This window comes from Polyodon spathula, chromosome 7 (assembly GCF_017654505.1).
Source record: "Polyodon spathula isolate WHYD16114869_AA chromosome 7, ASM1765450v1, whole genome shotgun sequence".
Lineage (NCBI taxonomy): Eukaryota > Metazoa > Chordata > Actinopteri > Acipenseriformes > Polyodontidae > Polyodon > Polyodon spathula.
In genome coordinates, this window is record NC_054540.1 from 25,743,324 (window position 1) to 25,765,018 (window position 21,695).

General features: G+C 36.2%; 1 protein-coding gene across 2 annotated transcripts in view; it reads right to left on the reverse strand.

Annotated features, from left to right (window-relative positions):
* Positions 1-3,936: 3,936 nt before the first annotated feature.
* gnptab (N-acetylglucosamine-1-phosphate transferase subunits alpha and beta) overlaps positions 3,937-21,695 on the reverse strand; it is a 40,939-nt gene continuing 23,180 nt past the window's right edge. For both annotated transcript variants that reach the window (XM_041255095.1, XM_041255096.1), the window contains exons 14-21: positions 19,344-19,543; positions 18,731-18,950; positions 18,241-18,354; positions 16,268-16,353; positions 15,741-15,839; positions 12,880-13,047; positions 9,021-9,111; positions 3,937-6,562 (exon numbers count right to left, since the gene is read on the reverse strand). In XM_041255095.1, the coding sequence (XP_041111029.1) occupies positions 6,491-6,562; positions 9,021-9,111; positions 12,880-13,047; positions 15,741-15,839; positions 16,268-16,353; positions 18,241-18,354; positions 18,731-18,950; positions 19,344-19,543 (1,050 nt within the window). In that variant the 3' untranslated portion in view covers positions 3,937-6,490. The remainder of the gene's footprint in view (positions 6,563-9,020; positions 9,112-12,879; positions 13,048-15,740; positions 15,840-16,267; positions 16,354-18,240; positions 18,355-18,730; positions 18,951-19,343; positions 19,544-21,695) is intronic.

Here is a 21,695-nt window from a genome sequence, read left to right on the forward strand (position 1 = left end):
GGGATGTAAGTGACATGTTTGTTACAGGAGTTATTCAACAAGTAGTTGATTGCCTGTTGGCGATCCAGGCATTCATTGAAGAAAGCTGTTGATGCTTGGGTGAGGGTAAACCCCCATGGGACACTTGCTCTCTGCAGAAGGAATCATCAATGCACATTTCACAGAGCCACCAACACAAAGACGCCTGTGTTTTGTGCAAGACTTCTACAGCAAACCAGACAAAAAGACAAACACAATTATTGATTATTTAGTCAAGAAAAGTGTGGAGTACAAATCAGAGTATGACAAGGTTGTTTAATACACTGTTGAGGCTGGATTTAGAATAATGTGTTCATTTCTGGTCCCCACAATACAAAGAGAGCACTGTGACCAGTTGGAGTTTGGAGACTTAGGATTGAGGGTGGAAACACACAGAGTAGTGAGTGATGAGTCTATTTACTTTAATGGTGTAATTCTCAGCGCTCACAACTTTTGAAGTTGTGCACTGTACTTCGACGGTACAACTGATGAAGACCAGTGTAGCCAAGGATTATATAAAGGATCGGACAATGATGTCCTGGGCTGGGCTGGGCTAACAGTGGGGCACTTGCCTGGAGCCCAGAAGAGCACTTTAACAATGCACTCTCAGTGCGTTTTACCTATTGACGGTTGCCTTGGCGAAATTTTTCTTGCTATATTTCAATTTTCATTAGCACACATAACTGAACTAACAGAGAGTAAAGCTTTAAATTCTACAGGACTGGTAACAGGGACATTTTTATTTTTAAAGAAACTTTGGCCTGCAGTGAAAGTGCTGTGCTCACACAGTCCATTGCAGCTGTTAGTGACAGACAGCTTGGTGTCTTTCAATACCGTAACTTATCCAACGTTAACTTAAAATGTGTTTTACTACGCAGTTTGGGTATTGATTTGGCAAAGTACTACAAGAAAGCCTGGGATTTCACCATTTGGATATATCTGATCATGTTAAAAAAAAAAAAAAAAAAAAAAAAAAAAAAAAAAACACTCAATTTTGTCAAAATTGGATAATGTTATAAATTCCTTTATCAATATTTGTGTGATTGTGTAATGTATACATATTGTAGCGTGCACGGGGGAAGGCAGCAGTAGGGCTGGTAGATGACATAATCACACACTAAGACATAAGCCCGATATACGCTTCTTGCAAAGGTAGCGGCGATATGTTTTAGTGTAGGAAGTCCCAGGTTCGCGCCTGCCCGCCGCCTGTGTGTGATGTGCCTGTCTGTGTTAACTGAGATCACTATAGTATGCTGGGGAACACGTACCCGTGGACAATGACAGTACATATGGGAACGTTTTCCCTGTTGTCCCATTTGTATGTGCACCAAGTTTAATTGCTCCATGGTGCAGTTTTCACAAACAGGCCAACTAACTTTATAAGTACCTGTATTTTAAACAACGCTGTGTTCTGGCACAATGAGCAGACTTGCTTCTAATTATCATTGTCTCCTGCAGTAAAGTTTGCATTTTTTACATGCAAATGCAGTGTAATTTTAGCTAGTCACTTGATGGCAGGTGGGCAGCCACTGGATGCAATCATCTAGTGTGTCCAGCACATACCCAATGAGATTTTCACTTGACATCAGGTATTCATGGCTGGCCTGCATAAAACTACAACATTTTGTGATAATTGCAAATGGCTGCAGAGTGATGCTGTAGATTCCCTTTGCTCTTGAAGAGCACAGAATCTATTCTTCAGATCCATTTGAAACACCAGGCTTTGCTTCTGGGGCATTTCTACGTTCATTGTGTTGGATTTCATCATTTCGTGTTTAGGTGTATATTATATCTTACAAGTCTGTGGTCACTTCCTGTGTTAACATTGTTTAGTACTGAGACATCTTGTACGATGTGCTTTTGTTGGTGAGTATGTAGTCAATTTCATTCTTCACTCCGTGGGTCCTCTCCATGTCCATTTCATGATGGGTTTCTTCTGGAAGATGTTCTTGAGATAGATATATATATATATATATATATATATATATATATATATATATATATATATATATATACATACATACACACACACACACCTGGAAATACCTTTTTAATCATGTGGGAAGATACAGGTATATCTATCTGGATGGAGATAAGTGTTGGGTAAGCACATTAATTTATACTGACTTCATAGCCTGGAGCCTGGAGTCGGTGTCCAGAGCTTCACTCCATCTAATCCTGCTCTTTTGATCCTCACCCATTTCCTACATATTTTGGTTTCTTTTGAGAAAATAAGTTTGTTTCGCCTGCCTTCTGTTCCCTCTTTTGGAGCATCCTGGCGCTGCACTACAAACCATTGCCACAGTACTGAGTGGGCTCCAAAACATAGCGTCTGTACTGTTTACGCAAACTGAATCATGGGAGATGGGGTCGACTGTCCTATCCTTCTTTATATAATCCTTTGCCATGGAAATGTACTTGAATTGCATTGCATCACAAGTCTAGATTTTGTTTGGAACTGAGAAAAAGAGCCCTCATATTACCATTAATATAAGTGTGGACCTACAAATAAAGCTGCTTTTTTTTTTTTTTTGCGACAATGGAAGTGTTGCGGGTTACGGTATGAAATTATACTGTATGGCCTATATGCTATAAAAAAGTATATATTTCAGCAAATGATGTTTTGATAAAAAAAAGTACAATAAAGGTTTTTTATCACAATAAAATTGCGTAGATTGTTTTACACTGTGACAAAGTTTCGCCATATACTGTATTTCTTTTTCTAATATAGTATTAAATGAAATGTAAATTGCCTGTTATTCCATAACACTAGTAGCATACGCATATATATATATATATATATATATATATATATATATATATATATATATATATATATATGCGTATATATATATATATAGTGTAATGGAATAGCAGCTGCAGTGACTTCCTAGAAAGTAGGAAGTCCTAGAAAGTAGTAGACTGCAAGTAGAGATTAGATCAGGTGGCAATTACTTTTTTTTTTTTTTTTTTTTACTGGTTTTCCATCACAAAGAGCAAAGCTCAATTTTGGCAGCAGTGATGATAACATTCAACAGCCTCAGTTTATTGTAAAACCCATAAACCCTATTTGCTCAGTAAAAAAACAAGCCAGCTCAACAAATGCAGCCATAAACACTTCTAAAAAATATTGCATCATGACTTTTGGGTTTATTTTAAGTAAGTGCATTTCCAATGCATCTTAAAGTGGTTAGCATTGCACAGAAGACTGGATTTTTTTTTCTTACTTTGTGTCTTATTCCATTCTTCTTGCAAATGAAAAAAAAACACCTTACTTTTGCCAGTGGTTAATTTGTGGCACGTTAATTACAGAGTTGTATTGCTTTAGTAGCAACCTGTAAGGCCATTTCATCCTCAACATACACAATGTTATATATCTCCCCCTCATGGACAATGATGGGCTGGAACACTGGGCTGTTCTGTTTACTGTACAGTATATATTCCTTGGGTTAACTGTCTTTTACTGCTTTCACAGACTCCAATTAGCACTCATCTTGTAAGGCCTAATTTTAATTTAGGTAAAGTAGCCCAAGACTAGTGCTATGAAACCAGCTGCATGTGGTATTGCTACCGGGTTGTCATGGAAGTTAATTCCCAAGCAGAGTTAACTAAACATTAACTTAAACTTGCTTTCTTTATTCCTATTAAAAATTCTATTAGCCTTCAAGATTCTAAATACTCTCAATCTTCCTCCCCTTGCAACTCTGCATTTCATCCCTCCACCTAGATTATTACCAGCTTAAAAGTGGCTTCAGGAAATGTAACTTTTCATGCTTGAGGTAATGTTTGCCTAATTTCATTATTAGTACTACTGTATTTCTAATGCATTACACTTAGCAAACAAAAATAAATAAACAAAAGAACCACCACCTTAAAATTCAAGTTTTTATTTTAACAAAATATACAAAAATGACATTCTTGCGCTTTTAAAACGATTTATTTATTTACAGCAAAATGCAAAACTAAAGCCTACAACCATTTCCGAGGCAACACATAAATGCACATTATTCTTGTCGAGAGTGATCTTATTTACTGGATGGAAGCATGCAAGAAAACAATCTAGCTAGTCCTGTTTTGTTGTTGCACTCATTCCAATCTAAAAGCTGTACACAACAGTCTTCAGGATGCAAGCCTGCCACCCAGTTGTCATTTGTTTTGCTTTAAATAATCTATGACTCCACAGGTACAAAGCTTGAAAGACTTTGTGGAGATCCTTTTTCACACATCGGAAAGAAGATCATCTACATTTTACTTGAGTATGGATTCAAAAATACCTGCTGGGACCAACAGCCACAGAAAGGGTAAGCTGAAAAGTGAGCCAGGCCGGACGGCTGTTGCTGGTGGCGACACATAGTTGTGAAAGCCAAGTCTGCCCTTTGATGTCCAGATTTTTTCAGAGCAAGTCACTTGTTGGCAATGATGTCTTCAATTCATCAAATACTTTTCAGGTTAAAGGGTTATGCAATACTTCTATCACATCTGTTGAAAATTAGAACTGGACTAAACAATTACTTTGTGGATATAACGCAGCAAGCATTTTTGCATGTGCAAATGCAATGAAGGCATTTTTTATAAAGACATGAGAACAGGAACACATAAAATTAACTATATTACACACACACACACACACACACACACACGTTATTTTACATATATATTCAAATGTTATATATACCCCCATCCCATCTTATTGAGTATTGATTCAGATACACATGCTGAGACCCACAGTCACAGAAGGGGACAGCTGAGTATAACGTATATTAAACATTAACATTGGCGTTAATAATACTAACTTTTTGTAACCAACCAAAAAATAACCATCTGTTATAATTCATGTGACACATTAAAAAAAAAAAAAGCTGCTTTTTAATAAGGGATAGGTGCTCAGTAGATTGTACACTGAGAATGCAGTTTAACAATACAAATCAACAGAAAAGCAGGAGTGAGACTTAAGAGACAGCTACTTCTTTCAGTTCAAAAGTTCACAAGTTCAACATGTTCTGGATCCAGAGTAGGCACTGAGGTGCATCACAAGCAAAAGTACACTCATTTGAAAGTCTCTGTTCAAACACCAGGGTTTTCACCAAAGGGCTTTTGCTTCCTGTATTTAAAAAAATATTCTACTGCAATAATTTTTAAATCATACTTGAGTCCAGCAATTTAAAAGCTGCTATCTACCCTTAAAACAGAATCAGATTTCGACCAAACCAACAAATCATTTGAACATCCTAAATTCAAATTATTCATCACATAGACTACAAATGAAGTCTAATGTGTAAGGGCTCAGTCTGGCCCCATGGAAAAAAAGAAGAATGAAAGAACCTTTAACATTAGCATTTCTGACTGTCAGGCTTACTGTTTTGTGTGTTACTGAACATACACATAACTGGCTTTATGAATAACTGGCAGAGTGAGCTTACATGGACAGCATTTCTTAAGGAAAGAATTAATGCAAAGCAAAGCAAAACAGTGATTCTACAAGAACCTAAAATTAAAACAAAAGGGTATTTAAGATGTGCAGTGTCTTTCAAGAAAGATTTTATCCAGAAGAGTCTTAAAAACAGATTCAGTCCAAGTAATATTTTACAAATTAGTTAACACTTTTTTTTTTTTTTAAATAACAAATGTATGCTTTCCATAAAAAAAGAAAAAAAAAAAGATTTCTTCACCTACAAAACTCCCAACAGCATTGGTCCTTAGCTTTTAAAATACCAGTTAATACAACATTTACTGTATGAGTGCCACCAATATTTTACAACAAGAACATGTAAAATAAAATTAGAAAATGAATCAATGCCCATGTGGTTTTATGGAGCTATTTTCACTGGATTCAAACATCAAAGAATAGGCACTTGTGTAACAAGAAGTTAGTTACGCAAAGGCAATACCAATCCCCTTACCCTTCCTCTTACCCCTCACCCTAGAGACTCAAACTATGGCGTGCACTACACAGTTGATAGCAACTTCTAATTATGAACATGACTTTCTTTTAATCTATTCTGTAAACCTTCGCTCCCAGTCCAATTTACAACATAATTTTCTTAACACTGCATTTGTCCCAGAACCTGATTTCAAAGCAGCAACTCTAAAGAACTGTTGGCTCTGCGACTGCAAGCTTTAGAAAAATGACTGGGAATAGCCTGGACAGCGACAAGTCCTGCTCGATGTCCCTGGGTAGCTCAGGTTTCCAGTATTACACCCTGTTGGCAGCGCTCTACATTCAAGGCAGCTGCCCTTTGTCCAATCACCCACTTTTATTGCAGGATAAAATGTCAGCAATCCAAAGCTGCGTACTCCAAACAGTTGATCACTGCCAATCAAAGGAACACCATTCAGATAACCATGCTAGTTATTTTTTTTTTTTTTTTTTTTTTTTGCAATAGTTGCACATTTCCAAATCTGCTGTCTGGTCTGGTAAGCCATTTCCTCAGGATGGACTTCTGGAAATAGAGGTAGATGAAACAAACTCCTTCTAAACCCGTTCAGGGCTGATTTCCTTACTGTGTCTTCGTCTTGGGAATAGTTTGCGCTTTAGTAGAAACAGCTGGGGAGAAAAAGACAGAATTATGTTCCTGTTAAAAGGGAAAGAAGGAATAGCTCTTTCTTAATTCTTCCTAAATGAAATCACTCGTAACAGCGATTTCATGTGTCACATAAGTAACTTTGACCTGAACAGGCATTATCCTTCTAAATGCATGCTTATACCGTTATGTAGCTTCCAACATTTGCAAATTTAAACCTGCATTTGTTTTTCACATTTGTTGTACAGTAATCAAAACAGGAATGCAATCTTTAATGTGTAGTACCTTGTTGTCATTATTATACTATAAAAGTCAGTTTAAAAAATAAGAAAAACTGGAGTCAACTCCAGTTACATCCAGATTTATTTGGGGAGAAAGTCCCAGCAAGTTTGTAACTAAACACACTGCAAAAAATAAACAGCAGCTATTAGTCTTCTAGTGTCCCACAATTCACTGCATAAGACAAGGTTAACTGATCCAAAGAAATTTCTTTGGAAATGTGATTATCTGCTTGTAAACATCAGTAATATGCTCAGCTATGTGATTAAATTCAGTATTTCCTAGAAATAGCCTGTATGATTCAATAATAAATTCCTATTTACTACTGCAATGCAAGTAGACTTTGTATAACCTATAATTGTTATGTTATAATTATATACATTACATGTATAATTACATTTAACATTTTACAAGTCATACATCATTTTGTTACATTATGCATTTTATTTAGATAACTTAGCACTGTATACAAATTATATACAGTGAAATATATTTTAGTTGATGTATTTTAAATTGACACATCTTCGTAAACCACATTTTCCTAATCTTACTGCTGTGATGCATGGCACATCAATTGTAATGTGGTACTATTAGCAAAACATCACACAAAAATTTACTGTGTCTTTACTTGGTCTCACCAATTTACTGTGATCCATTACCAGCAGTTCTCGCACCCTTTTCAGGAAGCCTGTATATTTCAGTATTAATTTTAGTAGTGTCTCCTCCTGCTCTCATTTCAGCTGTGGGCTCAGAACTGTACGCATGACACATGCCCCCGATACCAAATATCTTGCACGTTCACAGGAAACACGGCAAAATTTGAAAAACAAAAATCACAGATAACACGCGAAGAAGGGTGCACAGACTGCATCATCATCCATAAATATGTAAATAGCTGTACGTTATACTTTGAAAAAAGTTTACAGTGAGCGGCCAAACCTATCCCATCAATTGTGAAGCTACTCAAACCAGACAAAACAGCAGCAACGGATTCATTTCAGCCTGAGCTGGGATAGGTCAACCCCCCTCAAAGTGATACTCAGAGTTTCAGCATTCTGGTGTTTGTGGGAGTTACAAAAGGTATAAAATGACTGGTAAGTAAGGCACAGTGCATTGGTGCATGGGCTCTTGGCATGCACATAGGTTGAATCCCCAAGTGACACAACAACTATCTACTTTCTAATCTTTGTGCCGGTTCATGAATATAAATTGTAAATCGATGAGGAAGCACATTATAAAGAGACTCCGTATCTAACAGTATCAACACCATCAACACCGTGCCATGTGGTGTTTAAAAGTAATTTTGAGCTTACATAGTCAGGGTTTAATTGATACAGATATGGTAATGGTTCATTATGCCAGATCCCTATGGAGTGCGCACTTCCAAAGAACCAAAATAGTATCTGCTTCAGTGCAAAAAGCCAATGAAATGCTGCCAACCTGCTGTGCAACTGGCTCGAACCTTCTTGGATTTCATCGCCATACAAAAACAAACAACCTTTTTAAATTTCACATCACTAAGCATTTTGTCAGCTGTGTAGACCAATTTACCTTTTCTCAACTAAAAAAAAGAACACTTGAAGCACAGGATCTCATCAAATGTGCTTCTTTTACAACCTGACATGCTTATGTTACAGCATCATGCAGCTGAAGCTAGTCCTGTAAATTGCCTTGCCCCACAGTCATTAACAATTCTCAGGCCTCTTTTGAAGGTATTCCAGTCTTATTCATAAAACAATTTAATGAAGAACTCTAGACCCATTTTCAGCGCACACTTAATCAGACCAAGTCTCTTGTTTAAGTTTCTTTAGATTGCTTTTTGAATTTTTGCAAATGAAGGCTACGGAATATCAGCGTGAAGACTGATCTTACACTGTTTATTCACTTGCCAAAATACTGGGACCCTCACACTGCTTTGCATATCTGGTCACATTTTGTTTATTTTATTTTACAATGTCTTTATAGAATAAACATCTTGGGATTAAGCTGTCTTGTTACTGTCCTGAATACTTTGTGTAGACTTACAGTATGATACAACACTGAGGGGGATTAAACAGTTGAGAAAGACTAGTGAAAGTCAAAGTATTATTATTATTATTATTATTATTATTAATAATAATCTTTACATATTATTACATGGGCTGTACTAATTCTGATCACATAATGGTAGACATTCTTATGTCAGTTGGTAAAATTACTTACCTGTTCAGCAAAAAAGGAGAAAATTGTGAAGGCAACTAGGGTCACAAGGACACAGTGAGTCCAGAACTTCAATTTATCTCGATACACTCTCCTGGAAAAACAAAACAAAACACACACAAAAAAAAGTACTTAAGTACATACAAAATCTACAGGAAGAACCTTCAGCAAAGACACACTAACAATATAAAAATGAGTATGTTAGACATTACTGCAACAAAAGGGTTCATTTATCTTGCATGATACTCACATTCAAAGTTGACCTAGGGAATCACAGAACTCAGTTGTGTATCAAGCATGGTGCCCAACTCATTAAAATAACTCATTAAGGTAAAAGCCTATACTGTAAGTCCCTGATGAAATCGACTCCAGGTCAGTTACTAGGTTATAATTAGGGCTTCTGATTTTCGGATTTAAAAAAAAAAATCAATAAAAACCTGAAAAGTCACTTTAAAATTTTACAGGTACTTGCTAACAGCTTTTTAAATTCATAGTGTAATAAAGTCCACTAGTGATTCATGACAAAATGTACTTCAGTAACATAAAGTCCCTCAATGGCACTGTGTGATAATTACATATACTGTGACACAGCATTACTAAGACACTAAGTTAAGCATATAAATGATTTGGCTAAAGTGTCTTCATACAGCATTACACATCGGTCTCTATTCCTGTATTAACCAGTTGTCAATTTCCAAGTTTTTCTTTGAAAGCTTTTTCACTAAAAGACTGTAATGGCTTCCAAACAGGGCCAAAATAAAGGTAATGATTATAATGACCTTACCAGAATCTGTTTCCATACTGGTCTCTGTGGTATAGGTTTATTATATTGCTATTTTATAATCCCTCTCCCTCTCTCGCAAAATAGAACATGGAGTCGTGCAATAACATTCCCTGCACGGTATAATAAAGTCTCATCAGTGAACACATCAATGTCATTAAACTGCAGCAAACCTATAAATTACAGACACTGACTTTTCAGAAGATGGACCTCCATGTTGACAAGCTTGACATCCAGTGACTAATAAGGAGCTGAATACTGCATGCTACCAGATAGTAACTTTGTCCAGTTGCAGTAATTCATTTTTGGATTAACTACATGGAACAGTGGAGAATAGGGGGTGTGGGTATTTCACCATTGACAGGCAGCAGACAGGGGTTTTGCTGTTGACACTCCCCGGAGGTGGGCAGGTTTTACTTATGTACACACACACACACACACTACCAATGATGGTAGCTCACAGAAGACATAAAACAAAGTGTACGAAAGGCAAAAATAAAACACTGTACAAAAACTACAAATACAAGGTGCCATGAAGAAGGCTAGCGCTACTCTGCTAAACAATGAAGGTCTCTCTTATACACCTAGCTATGCTTTTACATAGGATCCAAAATCCCTGAACTAATCCTTATTCATTATACAAGAAAACAAACCCTGACCTCCGTTACACACCTAGTCGTCTATGCTTTCGGCCCCTCAGATTTCATCTTTGTCCAGGCAGCGTGGACGATCTTTAGTCCTTTGGCTTATGGCCTTGCAGCAGCCCTGAGGTGTATAATCAGGCCCTTTTTACACCTGACACACCCCCCTGCTGATTAGGATCCCACAGCTGGCATTCACACAGCAGGTAGGACCTCCCAGGTCTTCATTAAGTATTTACAAACACAGTTTACACACAACACCATTTACAATAAATACACACAAAAATCTAACTGATTTTTTGGATAGGTATCAAACTTAAACTACCACTAAGCTCACTGCTTCAGTGAAGTAATAGGCAGCGATACAACAATTAACCTATTCATCCTTTATTGATTTCTATAGCTTTAGTTTTGAAAGTCACAATTAAACATTCATCGATTCAATTATTTGGAGCTTTCCGCCGTTAGCACACAGTATGCATTGCTAGACAAAAGCGCTCCCGTGTGTATTTGTTTAGTGATGAGAAATGGCAGAATCTAATAAAAATAAACAAAAAGTCTTGCTTTTTGATGATAAAGTCTTCTCAATGCATATAATATATATACAAGTTGCATTGTCAACATATCTTTTATTCTTTCTTTGTTCTCGTTGATGATGTCTATGGGCGAAACATGTTCGTGACTGAGAACTGCACATTTAAAAAAAAATGTTTTTAATTTAAATAATTTCTAATTTTCGAGTGCAGACCTTTTTTTGGTCTTCTTTATAATTTATGTTTTGATCTATGCACCACAACAAACAATTTTGTTTACAAAGCGCAGGGTTATTTTGCTTCTTTTTGAATACTAAAATGCTCTCAATGCCCGGATTATCAATTACCGTCTGATACTCAATTTGAAATGGTTGCCGATTGCACTTCTAATTAGTCAGAAATAGGTTTGGTTGAAACAAACATAAATATATACACGATTGATTGCAGATAATCACTTCTTAATTACTTTTATTATGGGGAAGCATTTTAATTAATAACATTCCTATTGGTTTTGAAATGTACAGCCCCTATGAGGTGGTTGAAATTTGGGCAATGTGCCAACTGGCCATTGGACCACCACCAGCCTACATGACTTTTTCTAGTTTATTCACTGGCCTGACACCACAGAAGCTCATGGAGCTCCCATAGTGGCCCTCAGCCAGGCTGTTACTCTACAGAAGTCAGCCGTTAACAGCCCTTACTTTATCTGCACTGAGGTGTTGACAGTGGGGACCATTAATTATTCTCCTATAACATGAAGATCTGAACTGTGTACAGGCCACTGACCCTAATAAATCAACTGCTGAATACAAACCACACATGCCTTTCAATAGGAAAATCTGTCTCGTCTTCACAACAGACCCGTTTATTACTTCATGGAATGTGTCTATAGCTTCTATCAATAGAAATGACATGAGAAGGGAAAGACTGCCTGAGCTAAATTTCCCCAAGAAGGAACCCCGACATAAATCAAACTAAAACGAAGGGAGATAAACATACAATAACAAAACAACAAAAATGATGTAATATTTCAAATGTATAGAGGACATGCCACGGCCCAATTGAAAATATCAGATTTATTTTACAAGTCAGCTGTGGTGAGTTAGCTGATTAGTAAAAATACATCTGATACAGTATTTTCAGTTGGGTCATGGTATGTTTATACAGTTGCTTTATATTTTTTCTCCTGTTATTTTTTCAGTTTAAACCAGTGTCACTGTTTTTTTTGTTTCCGGAGGGAACAGAGGTTGTTGGAATTTTATAAGCTCTGTTGAACTGCAGCAGTTGAGGAGGCCATATGTCCTGTACAAATTGAACAATTTGCGCACACATCCCCCGAATTATTGTATAGACACTTATTTCTTGTTGCTAGTTGCTCTGTCTCACTGTAATCATTACATGCCGTCTGATTTCCGAGCTGTACTATTTGCCGGTTCCTGTTTCTCATTCACTGGTTTGATGTAATTCTCAAATTTTCTTGGTAACTCCCCTATTTTCATTTTTATGGTTTCAATTTATTGTAAGCCTCAATCTGGCTTAAAATGTTTGAAGTGACTGATAAACATCTGTATGCCTTTACATTTTTGACGGCATTTAAAAAAAAAAAAAAAAAAAAAAAAAAAAAAAAAAAAAAAAAAAAAAAAAAAAACAGTACTTCTTAAACTGAAATACAGTCAAATTAGACCTGCCTAAGGAGCAAAACATAGTTCTATTATGAAAGTTTCCAGAGGTTTAAAAAGTGGCAATAAAGTTGTTTTGTTTTTTGTAAGCCTATTTCATTAAAACCCAAATGTTCATTTCTCTGTAGTTCAAGGTAGGCAAACACTTTGACAGTGTCTTTATTAATGTCTTTTAAAACACTAGTCTAGTCCTCAAATGACGGAGACATTGAATCATGAATAATTTACCATTCCTGAAGCTCCCGCATGTGGAGGAAGCGATTGCGATACTCTCTTGGCAGCTCAAACTGGGATGGGATAGGGAACATTGACTCGTAGAAATCACGCAGCACAGCCTTCACTGTCGGGGCATCCTTGTGACTGTGGTCAATGTTGTCATTTAGACAAATGAATTTCCTGCAAGATTGCAAAAATGTAAAGTTTCAAACTACGACTACTAGTACCTGCTACTACTAAATTTTAGTAGCAAATACTGTTTATTTTTCACATTTTGCTCACACAAGTTAGAGACAATTTTTATGTCCATTTATGTTTTAAATGTCATGCTAAAATAAACAGTTAAATTATAATAGCAAGCATGATAAACAGCACAGCAAAAATGTTAAACCAGTACTGTACTCTGAAACAATATTTTATTGATAGGGTACTGGTTTACTGTAGTGCTGAAACAATTATTTGAATAACTTGATTAAATCACAAATTTTGCAGTCATTGAAGAATACTTTTATCATCGATTCATCGAAATGATAGGTTCTCAACCTTTTTTGAATCACGCCCTACCAAGTTGGTCTGCCTTGTTAAATACACATTGCACAATATCTATCTATCTACCCATCTACCTATTCGGTGTCAAAAATGCACGTGGGAAAAGATGTGGCAAAAGATTCTGTGGTCCGATGAAATAAAAATTGAACTATTTGGCCTAAATGCAAAGCATTACATCTGGCGCAAACCCAACATAGCACATCACCTAGGTAACATCATCGCTACTGTGAAGCATGGTGGTGGCAGCATCATGCAATGGGGATGCTTTTCATCGACAGGGACTAGGAAGCTTGTCAGGGCAGAGGGCAAAATGGATGGAGCTAAATACAGATAAATAATAAATCCTTGAGGAAAACCTGCTTCAGTCTGCAAAAGACCTAAGACTGGGATGAAGATTCACCTTTCAGCAGGACAATGAACCCAAGCACACAGCCAAAGCAACACTGGAGTGGATTAAAAACAAGAAAGTGAATGTCTTAAGAGTGGCCCAGTCAAAGGACATACTTGAATCAGTTTGAGAATCTGTGGCAAGACTTGAAGATTGCTGTCCACTAACAATCCCCATCCAACTTGACAGAGCGTGAACAAGTTGTGTAGGTTGTGTATAGGTTGTGTAATTCAAAGAAAAAAAAAAATCCCATTTAAATGCATCAAGATTTCAGGTTGTAACACAACAAACTGAAAAAGGGGAGTGAATAGTTACTACAGGCATGTCCGTAATATTAATATATATATATATATATATATATATATATATATATATATATATATATATATATATATATATATATATATATATATATATATATATATATATATATATATATATATATATATAATTATCAAATGAATGATAATGAGAGTATCTAGTAAAAGTCGTCAAACTCACTGAAGGAGAAAATAGTGCTGCCCTTCAAATTGCAAAACCACTCAATTTCACAGTGACCAAAGATTTATTTCCTAATGATACAAGAATGTTGAGGACATAAGTATCAACACCGGTACTTAAAAAGGTAACAATGTACTTTTATAAAGCATTGCTCACACCTGCTATAATGTGAAAAAATGTACCTGCTATTTTGTGTATAAATTGTGTTTAGTCCAATCCAATGTCTGCTTTATTACTTGTATTACTGCAATATGTGAAATATATGATGGCAATGTTTGGCCTGATAAGACTTCCATGCAATTAGGCAGAAAAATAAAACATTTCAATCCCTGTATGTAGGTAATTAATAAAGTTCTAATTTGGGGCAGATCAACTAACGTTATGTAACTAGCTCAAAATGTAGATGATTTTTTGAATGGCTAATTAAATTGCGTTGGTAGAATTATAATTTTGTAGGTTAAGAACTGTTACCAGTGCAGAAATTTTTAATAAGTTAGAAGTGAAACTGAAAGATCAATGTCTGCCTTTAAATTTAAAGTTAAAATAATATCAAACAAGAAAAATGATGATGGGTATATACACATTCTAATTATTAGTAAATTGTTAGTCTTTCTTCAATCAAGGTGTTTCATTAAAACCTAAATACAAGAGCGTGCACTCTTCAAATACTGCTCCATGATAAATACTATTTAGACACAAATGTTCAGGTTTCACATATTCTGAAGTTGCATTTCAACAGGAGTTTCACTAAGCTTGTGCACCATTTTTTTGGGGGGAAACCAAGTTGCTTATTTTATTTTTTATTTTTATTTTTTTTAATGGAATAGAACGGTATTAAAAAAAGTGTTTAAAAGATAGCGACCATGCCGAGAAGCATCACATACAAAGCCTGAATATCTGAAAATGTAGTTTATCAAAAAGGTTTCTTCGTTTCTGCAGCCTCTCCAGCATATGCACCAAGAACAGCATTAGTTGACTTTTGTGATCTGGGTTCGCTTGGTACTCTCATTCCCAACAATTCTTTGAACTGAAGACCGATTCCACCTTCATTAGGCCAACAATGCCCTCTCAGGCAGAGGGATAGTACACACCAGTGTACAGCAGTACCCAAAACATGTTTTGTTTCAGCCTTATTTCTCATTAGGGACACACTTTGTTAGGCTGTTCAGTGGATGCTTGATCTGACAATGTTAGTGCCGAACCCCTTGCTTCATATGCACATATCATACTGTCACTCAGCATCTGTGTTAAGTCCAGTGGGGCTGAGCAAGACAGTGGCCCGACACCCCCCTGGGTACAAGCAGTGACAACAATGAACCTTTGAGCCTACAATCTCAGGAGAGACTTCTCCATTGAACATGGAATACAAAGATCTACAATAAAATAGCAAGAAGAAAATATACAAACCTAACTGACCCAAAAAAAAAAAACATACCTGGGGTTTTTACGTATATCATCCAACTGCCCGACAACATGAGACACATTTGTTCTAACCATCTTAAAGGCGATTTCCTCTTCTCCCATGATCTCAAACCTTGTGCAAAATACAAGATACAAGTACTTTGAGTTTACCATTCAGTTATGAAGTTTGAGCACAGGCAATGACGTAGCTCAAAATTAAGATTAAAAAACACACTTTCTTTTTTGAGGACAGATGTTAGTTAAGGGACCTCAGTGACAAGACTATGCAATGCAAGTGAACAAAGAAAACTGAATAAATATAGGAATATTAAGGAAATACTTTTTGAATCCTTCTAGTACTGCAAGTCAGTGGCAAACAACTAGTATTTACAGTTGTTATTTTTATATATACAGTAGTGATGGTTTGTTTCCTCTGAATGGCTGTAACTGTAGAACACAACTTTACTGCAACATAACTGACAGAAAGGTTAGTTCAAACAGCCATTTAACAAAGTTTTCTTTCCTCCAACTCTAATCAACTTGTAAACAGGTCAGACATACTTGTATTTGTTCTGATCCTTGTAAGCCTTCTGTATGCGAACAGCAATTGGCTTGCAGTTTACCACCAAATCTTTCGTCACTGGAGGCTGTAAAGACACGACATAGGAAAAATTACAAACATGCTTTTATTTATTTATTCAATTCCTCCACTTCACAAACTTGATTTTGAAATCAGGTTGAAGGGAAATACTAACTGCCCAAATACTGTGAGAGTAAACTTTTAACAGTAAGTAAACAAATTGAGCTTTGTCTGCACAATTTCTGCATGCAGCCATTTGAAACTGTGTGTCCATCACAGTGTGTTCCATCAGAGGCAGGAGCTTCAGTGAGTTGAAGCGTATGGCTGTGTACTGGGCTCTCCCTGGTGGTGAATTAGCATTTGGTCTTTTTTGATAAAAGTGAAGCTTAGCACTTCTTGTCTGACCCCTTCATATGCATTATACCAATTTTGTGATACCCTCACTTCAATTATGCATTGAGTTTAACAAATTACAGATCTTTTTTGAGATCTGGGCACTACTGTACATACAACCTATTAAAAATAGACATTTCAAATTGAAGATACTTTACAACTGAATACATACAGCTTAGTTTAGGGTGGGATTCACTGCTGTAAATTAGGGTGGGATTCACTGCTGTAAATGGCTAACCATTAACTCATAACCAGTAGTTTTGTAAACAACACATTAGGAACAATGTTTGCTTGGGTTGCTTATCTATTTATAGAAAAAAAATTATAAAACAGATGTAATGAAATTTTGTATCACCTTTTAGTACATAAATCTGATAGGACTTAAATGGTTTCTATTTGTAATCCTGTGACATTTAAGATGCTGACACAATGATTATAAGTATTATAAAAACTCTCCTTCTAAGTAAAATAACATGGTGCAATATGCTTTAATATTTGTCCCTGTTAGATGATCCTTTGGTAAATATTAAAATAGTTCAAAATCATGATACCTATTGATTTTGGTTCTTTACTTAATAAACTCTCAACAGCATACTGTACAGTTTCTCTGTATTATATTGCTACACCCACATTAATACAGAATTACATTTAAACATAGGTAAGTGGTTTCCAAAGTTTGTCTTTGGGTGTCAGTACCATGGGGGAAAAAAAGGTAATTACAAAAATGCACAGTATGTACGTAGTTTCTTGAAAAAATAAATGTCTCAACAAACGAATTCTGAAAATCAAGCTATCATTACCTTAAATCAGAAGCCAGAACTATAATTAGAAAGACTAAATTAGCAACCTCTGAAACGTAATCTACTAATCAAGCTTCATTAGATGGCACAATCACAAGAAACAAGTCAGCAGAACACTCACATAGAATGTTTAGTTTAATTACCTCCACAAACTAGAGCATATTGGAAAGAGGTCTAGCGTGGAATACAAGTCCAGAGAGGTCATGCTAAGATTATATAATACAGTTTTGGTCACCTCACTTCAAAAAATACATCATCGGACATGAAGGTACATAGAAGGGCAACTAGGCTGATCCCAGGACATGAGCTATTGTATAAGGACAGGTTATAAAAATTAAATCTTATCGGCAGAGAAAGAAAGAAAGAAAAAAAAATCATAAATGGTATTATCAAAGTTACCCCGACTGCTTCAAATTTAGCACAGAGAGAACAACAAGAGGGCATAAATGGAAGCTTAGTAAAACTAAGTTCCGAACAGGTAGGAAGCACTTTTGCAAGGAATTGCCTACCAGGTTTAGTAGTAGGATCTAAACCACAGGGAACAAATAAAAAAAGACTAGATTGTGTGCTTTTAAAATTAGTTCACCCCAGTAGGGGAAACTGGTGTTGTAACAAGGGACCAGCTTTGATGGGTCGAATGGCCTTTTCTCATTCTCAAACTTTTCTTAGTTAGTAATACTGTACAATCCATGGAAATCCAGCATTCAACATTCATGGGGTGTGGGGGTGTGCAGTTACCAACACAAACACTGGAGTCTTACCATGCTTGGATCATAGTATGCCTCCTGCGTAGGATTGACAGTGTTGATGTGAGTGATGTTGGTGGGGAGTGTTTTTGAACAGTTTATCAGCATCTGCTCCAATCCAGTCAAATCCTGCAGGGACAGTAACAATAACTCTTACTTATGGTCTAAATGCATGCACTTAAAGACTATGAAATGAACTTGATTAAGTGGTCTTAATTATGACAAAACACAACAAGTTAGTTTGGGACCAATCTACATTAGCGCCTGCCTGACTGCTACTTAATCCTACAACCACTGGATGTCACTTTTGACAAGAGTTCAAACATTAAATAAAACCCATAGGGTTTGTACTCCAGAGATTTTGGTACTTTTTTTTCTTTGCTCTGAATATAGCTGTCTAGAGGAAGGGATAGGATAGGGGTGAATATAGTCAACAAAACAATTGCGCAACAGAGAGATATATATGCCTATGCACAACATGGAAATATGTTCCACACTGTATCACCTGCAGGCTGAGAGGGAGTTCATGGATCCTTGTTGCCAGTGTACGGATCTCTCTGTCTGACAGGACTCCAGACCCATCAGTGTCGACTTCATCAAACACCTGCGAGATGTTAAGCTGCTGCACCGCACTCATCAGGTAGTAGAAATAGGAAAAGGCAAACTGCATGTCTTCTGAGTGACGTACTTTGTGAGCCGAAGTCTTGTCAAATTCTTTAGGAAACCTATGAAAACCAACACATCAAAAGACATACATCACAGTGATAATGAGAGCCTGACTCCATACAAAAGCATGACATAACTGTGTTTCCAATTATTGCCAAATTAGAGCTGTCAGGATTCAGATCATTAAATATTAAATCCCCATGACATCCACCAATGTGCATTTAAAACGTAATTTAGACAAACCAAATCCCCAGAAATCCCTTGTATCCCCAGAAAAGGGCAATAAACTGCACAGCTGACTTTTTTTTTTTTTTAATATGAAAGTAAGAGTTCTTTGATTTGTTAATTTGATAACCTGGCCTGAATTTAGAAATTCTAGTTGTGAACATATTGGAAGATTATACCAAGAATGACAAACTACTAGCAAATTAAAATCATATTCCACCACTTACAGGTCCTGAAGTTGTTGCATGACAATGCGGTCGATCAAATGAGGCATGTGCGCAGGGACCTTGCGTGAAGTAAACCCAAACTGGCCGTTCAGGAGTTTATTAACATAGCGCAGCGAATCGGCAAACGTGTCTCTAAGCCTCCTCCCAGCTAGCTTACTGTTTGTGTGGTACGTCATCTCCTTCTTCAATCTCTCTTCTTCCTGGAAAGACAAAACCCAGGTCGGTGGTTCTCAACCTTTTTTGTTCACAGACCAACTTTTTTTTGTTTTTTTTTTAAATCTCGGCAGACCACACAATAAATAGTATAGTCAACTGAAAAATAAGCACATACAAAAACACTAATATAAAGAATAACTGTAGACTTATCTTTCTTTGTTTTAATGCAATGGTGGGCTTGTTTCGGTAACTAAAGTTATTTCAAAATTGGAGTTTTAAATAACAGGTCTAGTTTACTTTTCATAACATGGATTTCAATGTGTAATTCAGCTGGTCAAGAGCAGGCTACTCAGTTTTGTTATGCTAGGCTCCGTGCTGGTCTAAAATCTCTAAACAGTGATGACATAAACCGCAATGACTGTCTGTTAGTGCAAGCACTTAAAAATGCCAATAATTTATTTTTGTAATGCGTGGATAGTGAACTTTGTCTTAGCCTCCTTTTCTGTATCACTTAATTTTCAACAAAAATACACGACTAACATTTTTAAATGCTTGGTTACTAACAAGGCTAACATTGCGGGTTATGACAGCTCTGTTTACGGAGCGATTGAGACCAGCACTGAGGCTTCATTCATTTAAATTAATTACAATAAATGGAAAGGTTGAAAACCTTATATATATATATATATATATATATATATATATATATATATATATATATATATATATATATATATATATATATATATATATATATACACATACACATATATACGTGCGCCTGACCTTTAGCTACGTCAGACTTAAAAACAGAAATAAACCAGACTTAAAATGTGCACCTAGTGCATCACCAGGACGTGAGTGCGTCTTTGTGTCACATCTGGGCTTAACTCCTACGCCTCATAAAAAATAAGCGTACCTTATGTAAATAATTGCAGCAAGGTATATACAATACAAATACAAAACTAAACTAAAAAGTATGCTACATTTAGTACATAGATTCCAGTACCAGCGAGCATTGAGACGTGAATGTGTGCTGAGGGAACGAAGTAATCCTTTGGACAAAAATGTTGACAACAAGTTGTTTGAAAGGTTTTGTTTTCACTGACGTGAGTTAACGAAATTAACTGATGAATTCTCAGCCGATTTACAACACAGGTCTGACGCTTAATGCCCTGAGATTGTATACCAACAGGGCATTTATAAACATTTATCTAAGAGACACATCTGCATGGAACTTAAATCTTTATTTTACAATCCGGAATACATGACCTTTCAGAATGTAAGCGTTTCATGTAGGCATTCCATACACAGAGGAGGTGGGGAAGCAAGAGCCCAAATGGCTGGGACTCATTTGCACATTAATCTGAAGTGAACAACTTGCAAAAAACAGATTTATTTTTTCAGATTTAAATTGTCAACGACAAATATGCTGAATAATTTGTTCTAGCTAAATGTTGGCTGCCAAGTGTAAAATAAACATTTAAAGTTTCATGCAAATGTATCTAGTACATGTGTAAGTTACACATAATGGTTTTCTTTCACCCATCGGCTGACTACACATGTATTAGCTAAATGTTTTCCTCAATTCTGGCAGCATTGAATTTCTTGCTTTTACTTGTTTGTGACTATCATTTTGCTTGGCAGTAATACCAGATTTATATTTATGACATACTTCTATCAATTTTCTAATTTCAGTGTAGGTAAAATTCGTTTTCCTCTTTTTTGTGCTTGGTACATCCATTTTGATCATTTACCATGTCAAACGCTCGCGGGTGTGGGACATTGTTTTTCAGTGCTTAGCAACTAGGTTGAAATATTTGGTGATATTTTTCAAGGAAATTAATGCGAGAGTAATCTAATAAATTAAACTACACATAGTGTAATAATGTATTATTTATTTACAACCCAACTAGTAGATTTATTTAAATATAAACAACGTATTCACATGAACGTGCATTAACGTTGGGCGTAGTTACATCTGAGCTAATTGTGTGTTGGTGCACCAGACGTATTGAAAAAAAAAATAGGTCAGAAATAGGGTTTACGACCGACTTTTAAGACTACAACTTACGACCTGTTGGTGCACTCCAGCCCTGAGCCTGTGCACAGTCTTGCTTTAACATATAGCTTTATTAGGTGAAGGCACTCAGCTTTGCTTCATGACGCCAAACCAACTACAGCCATATATTAACG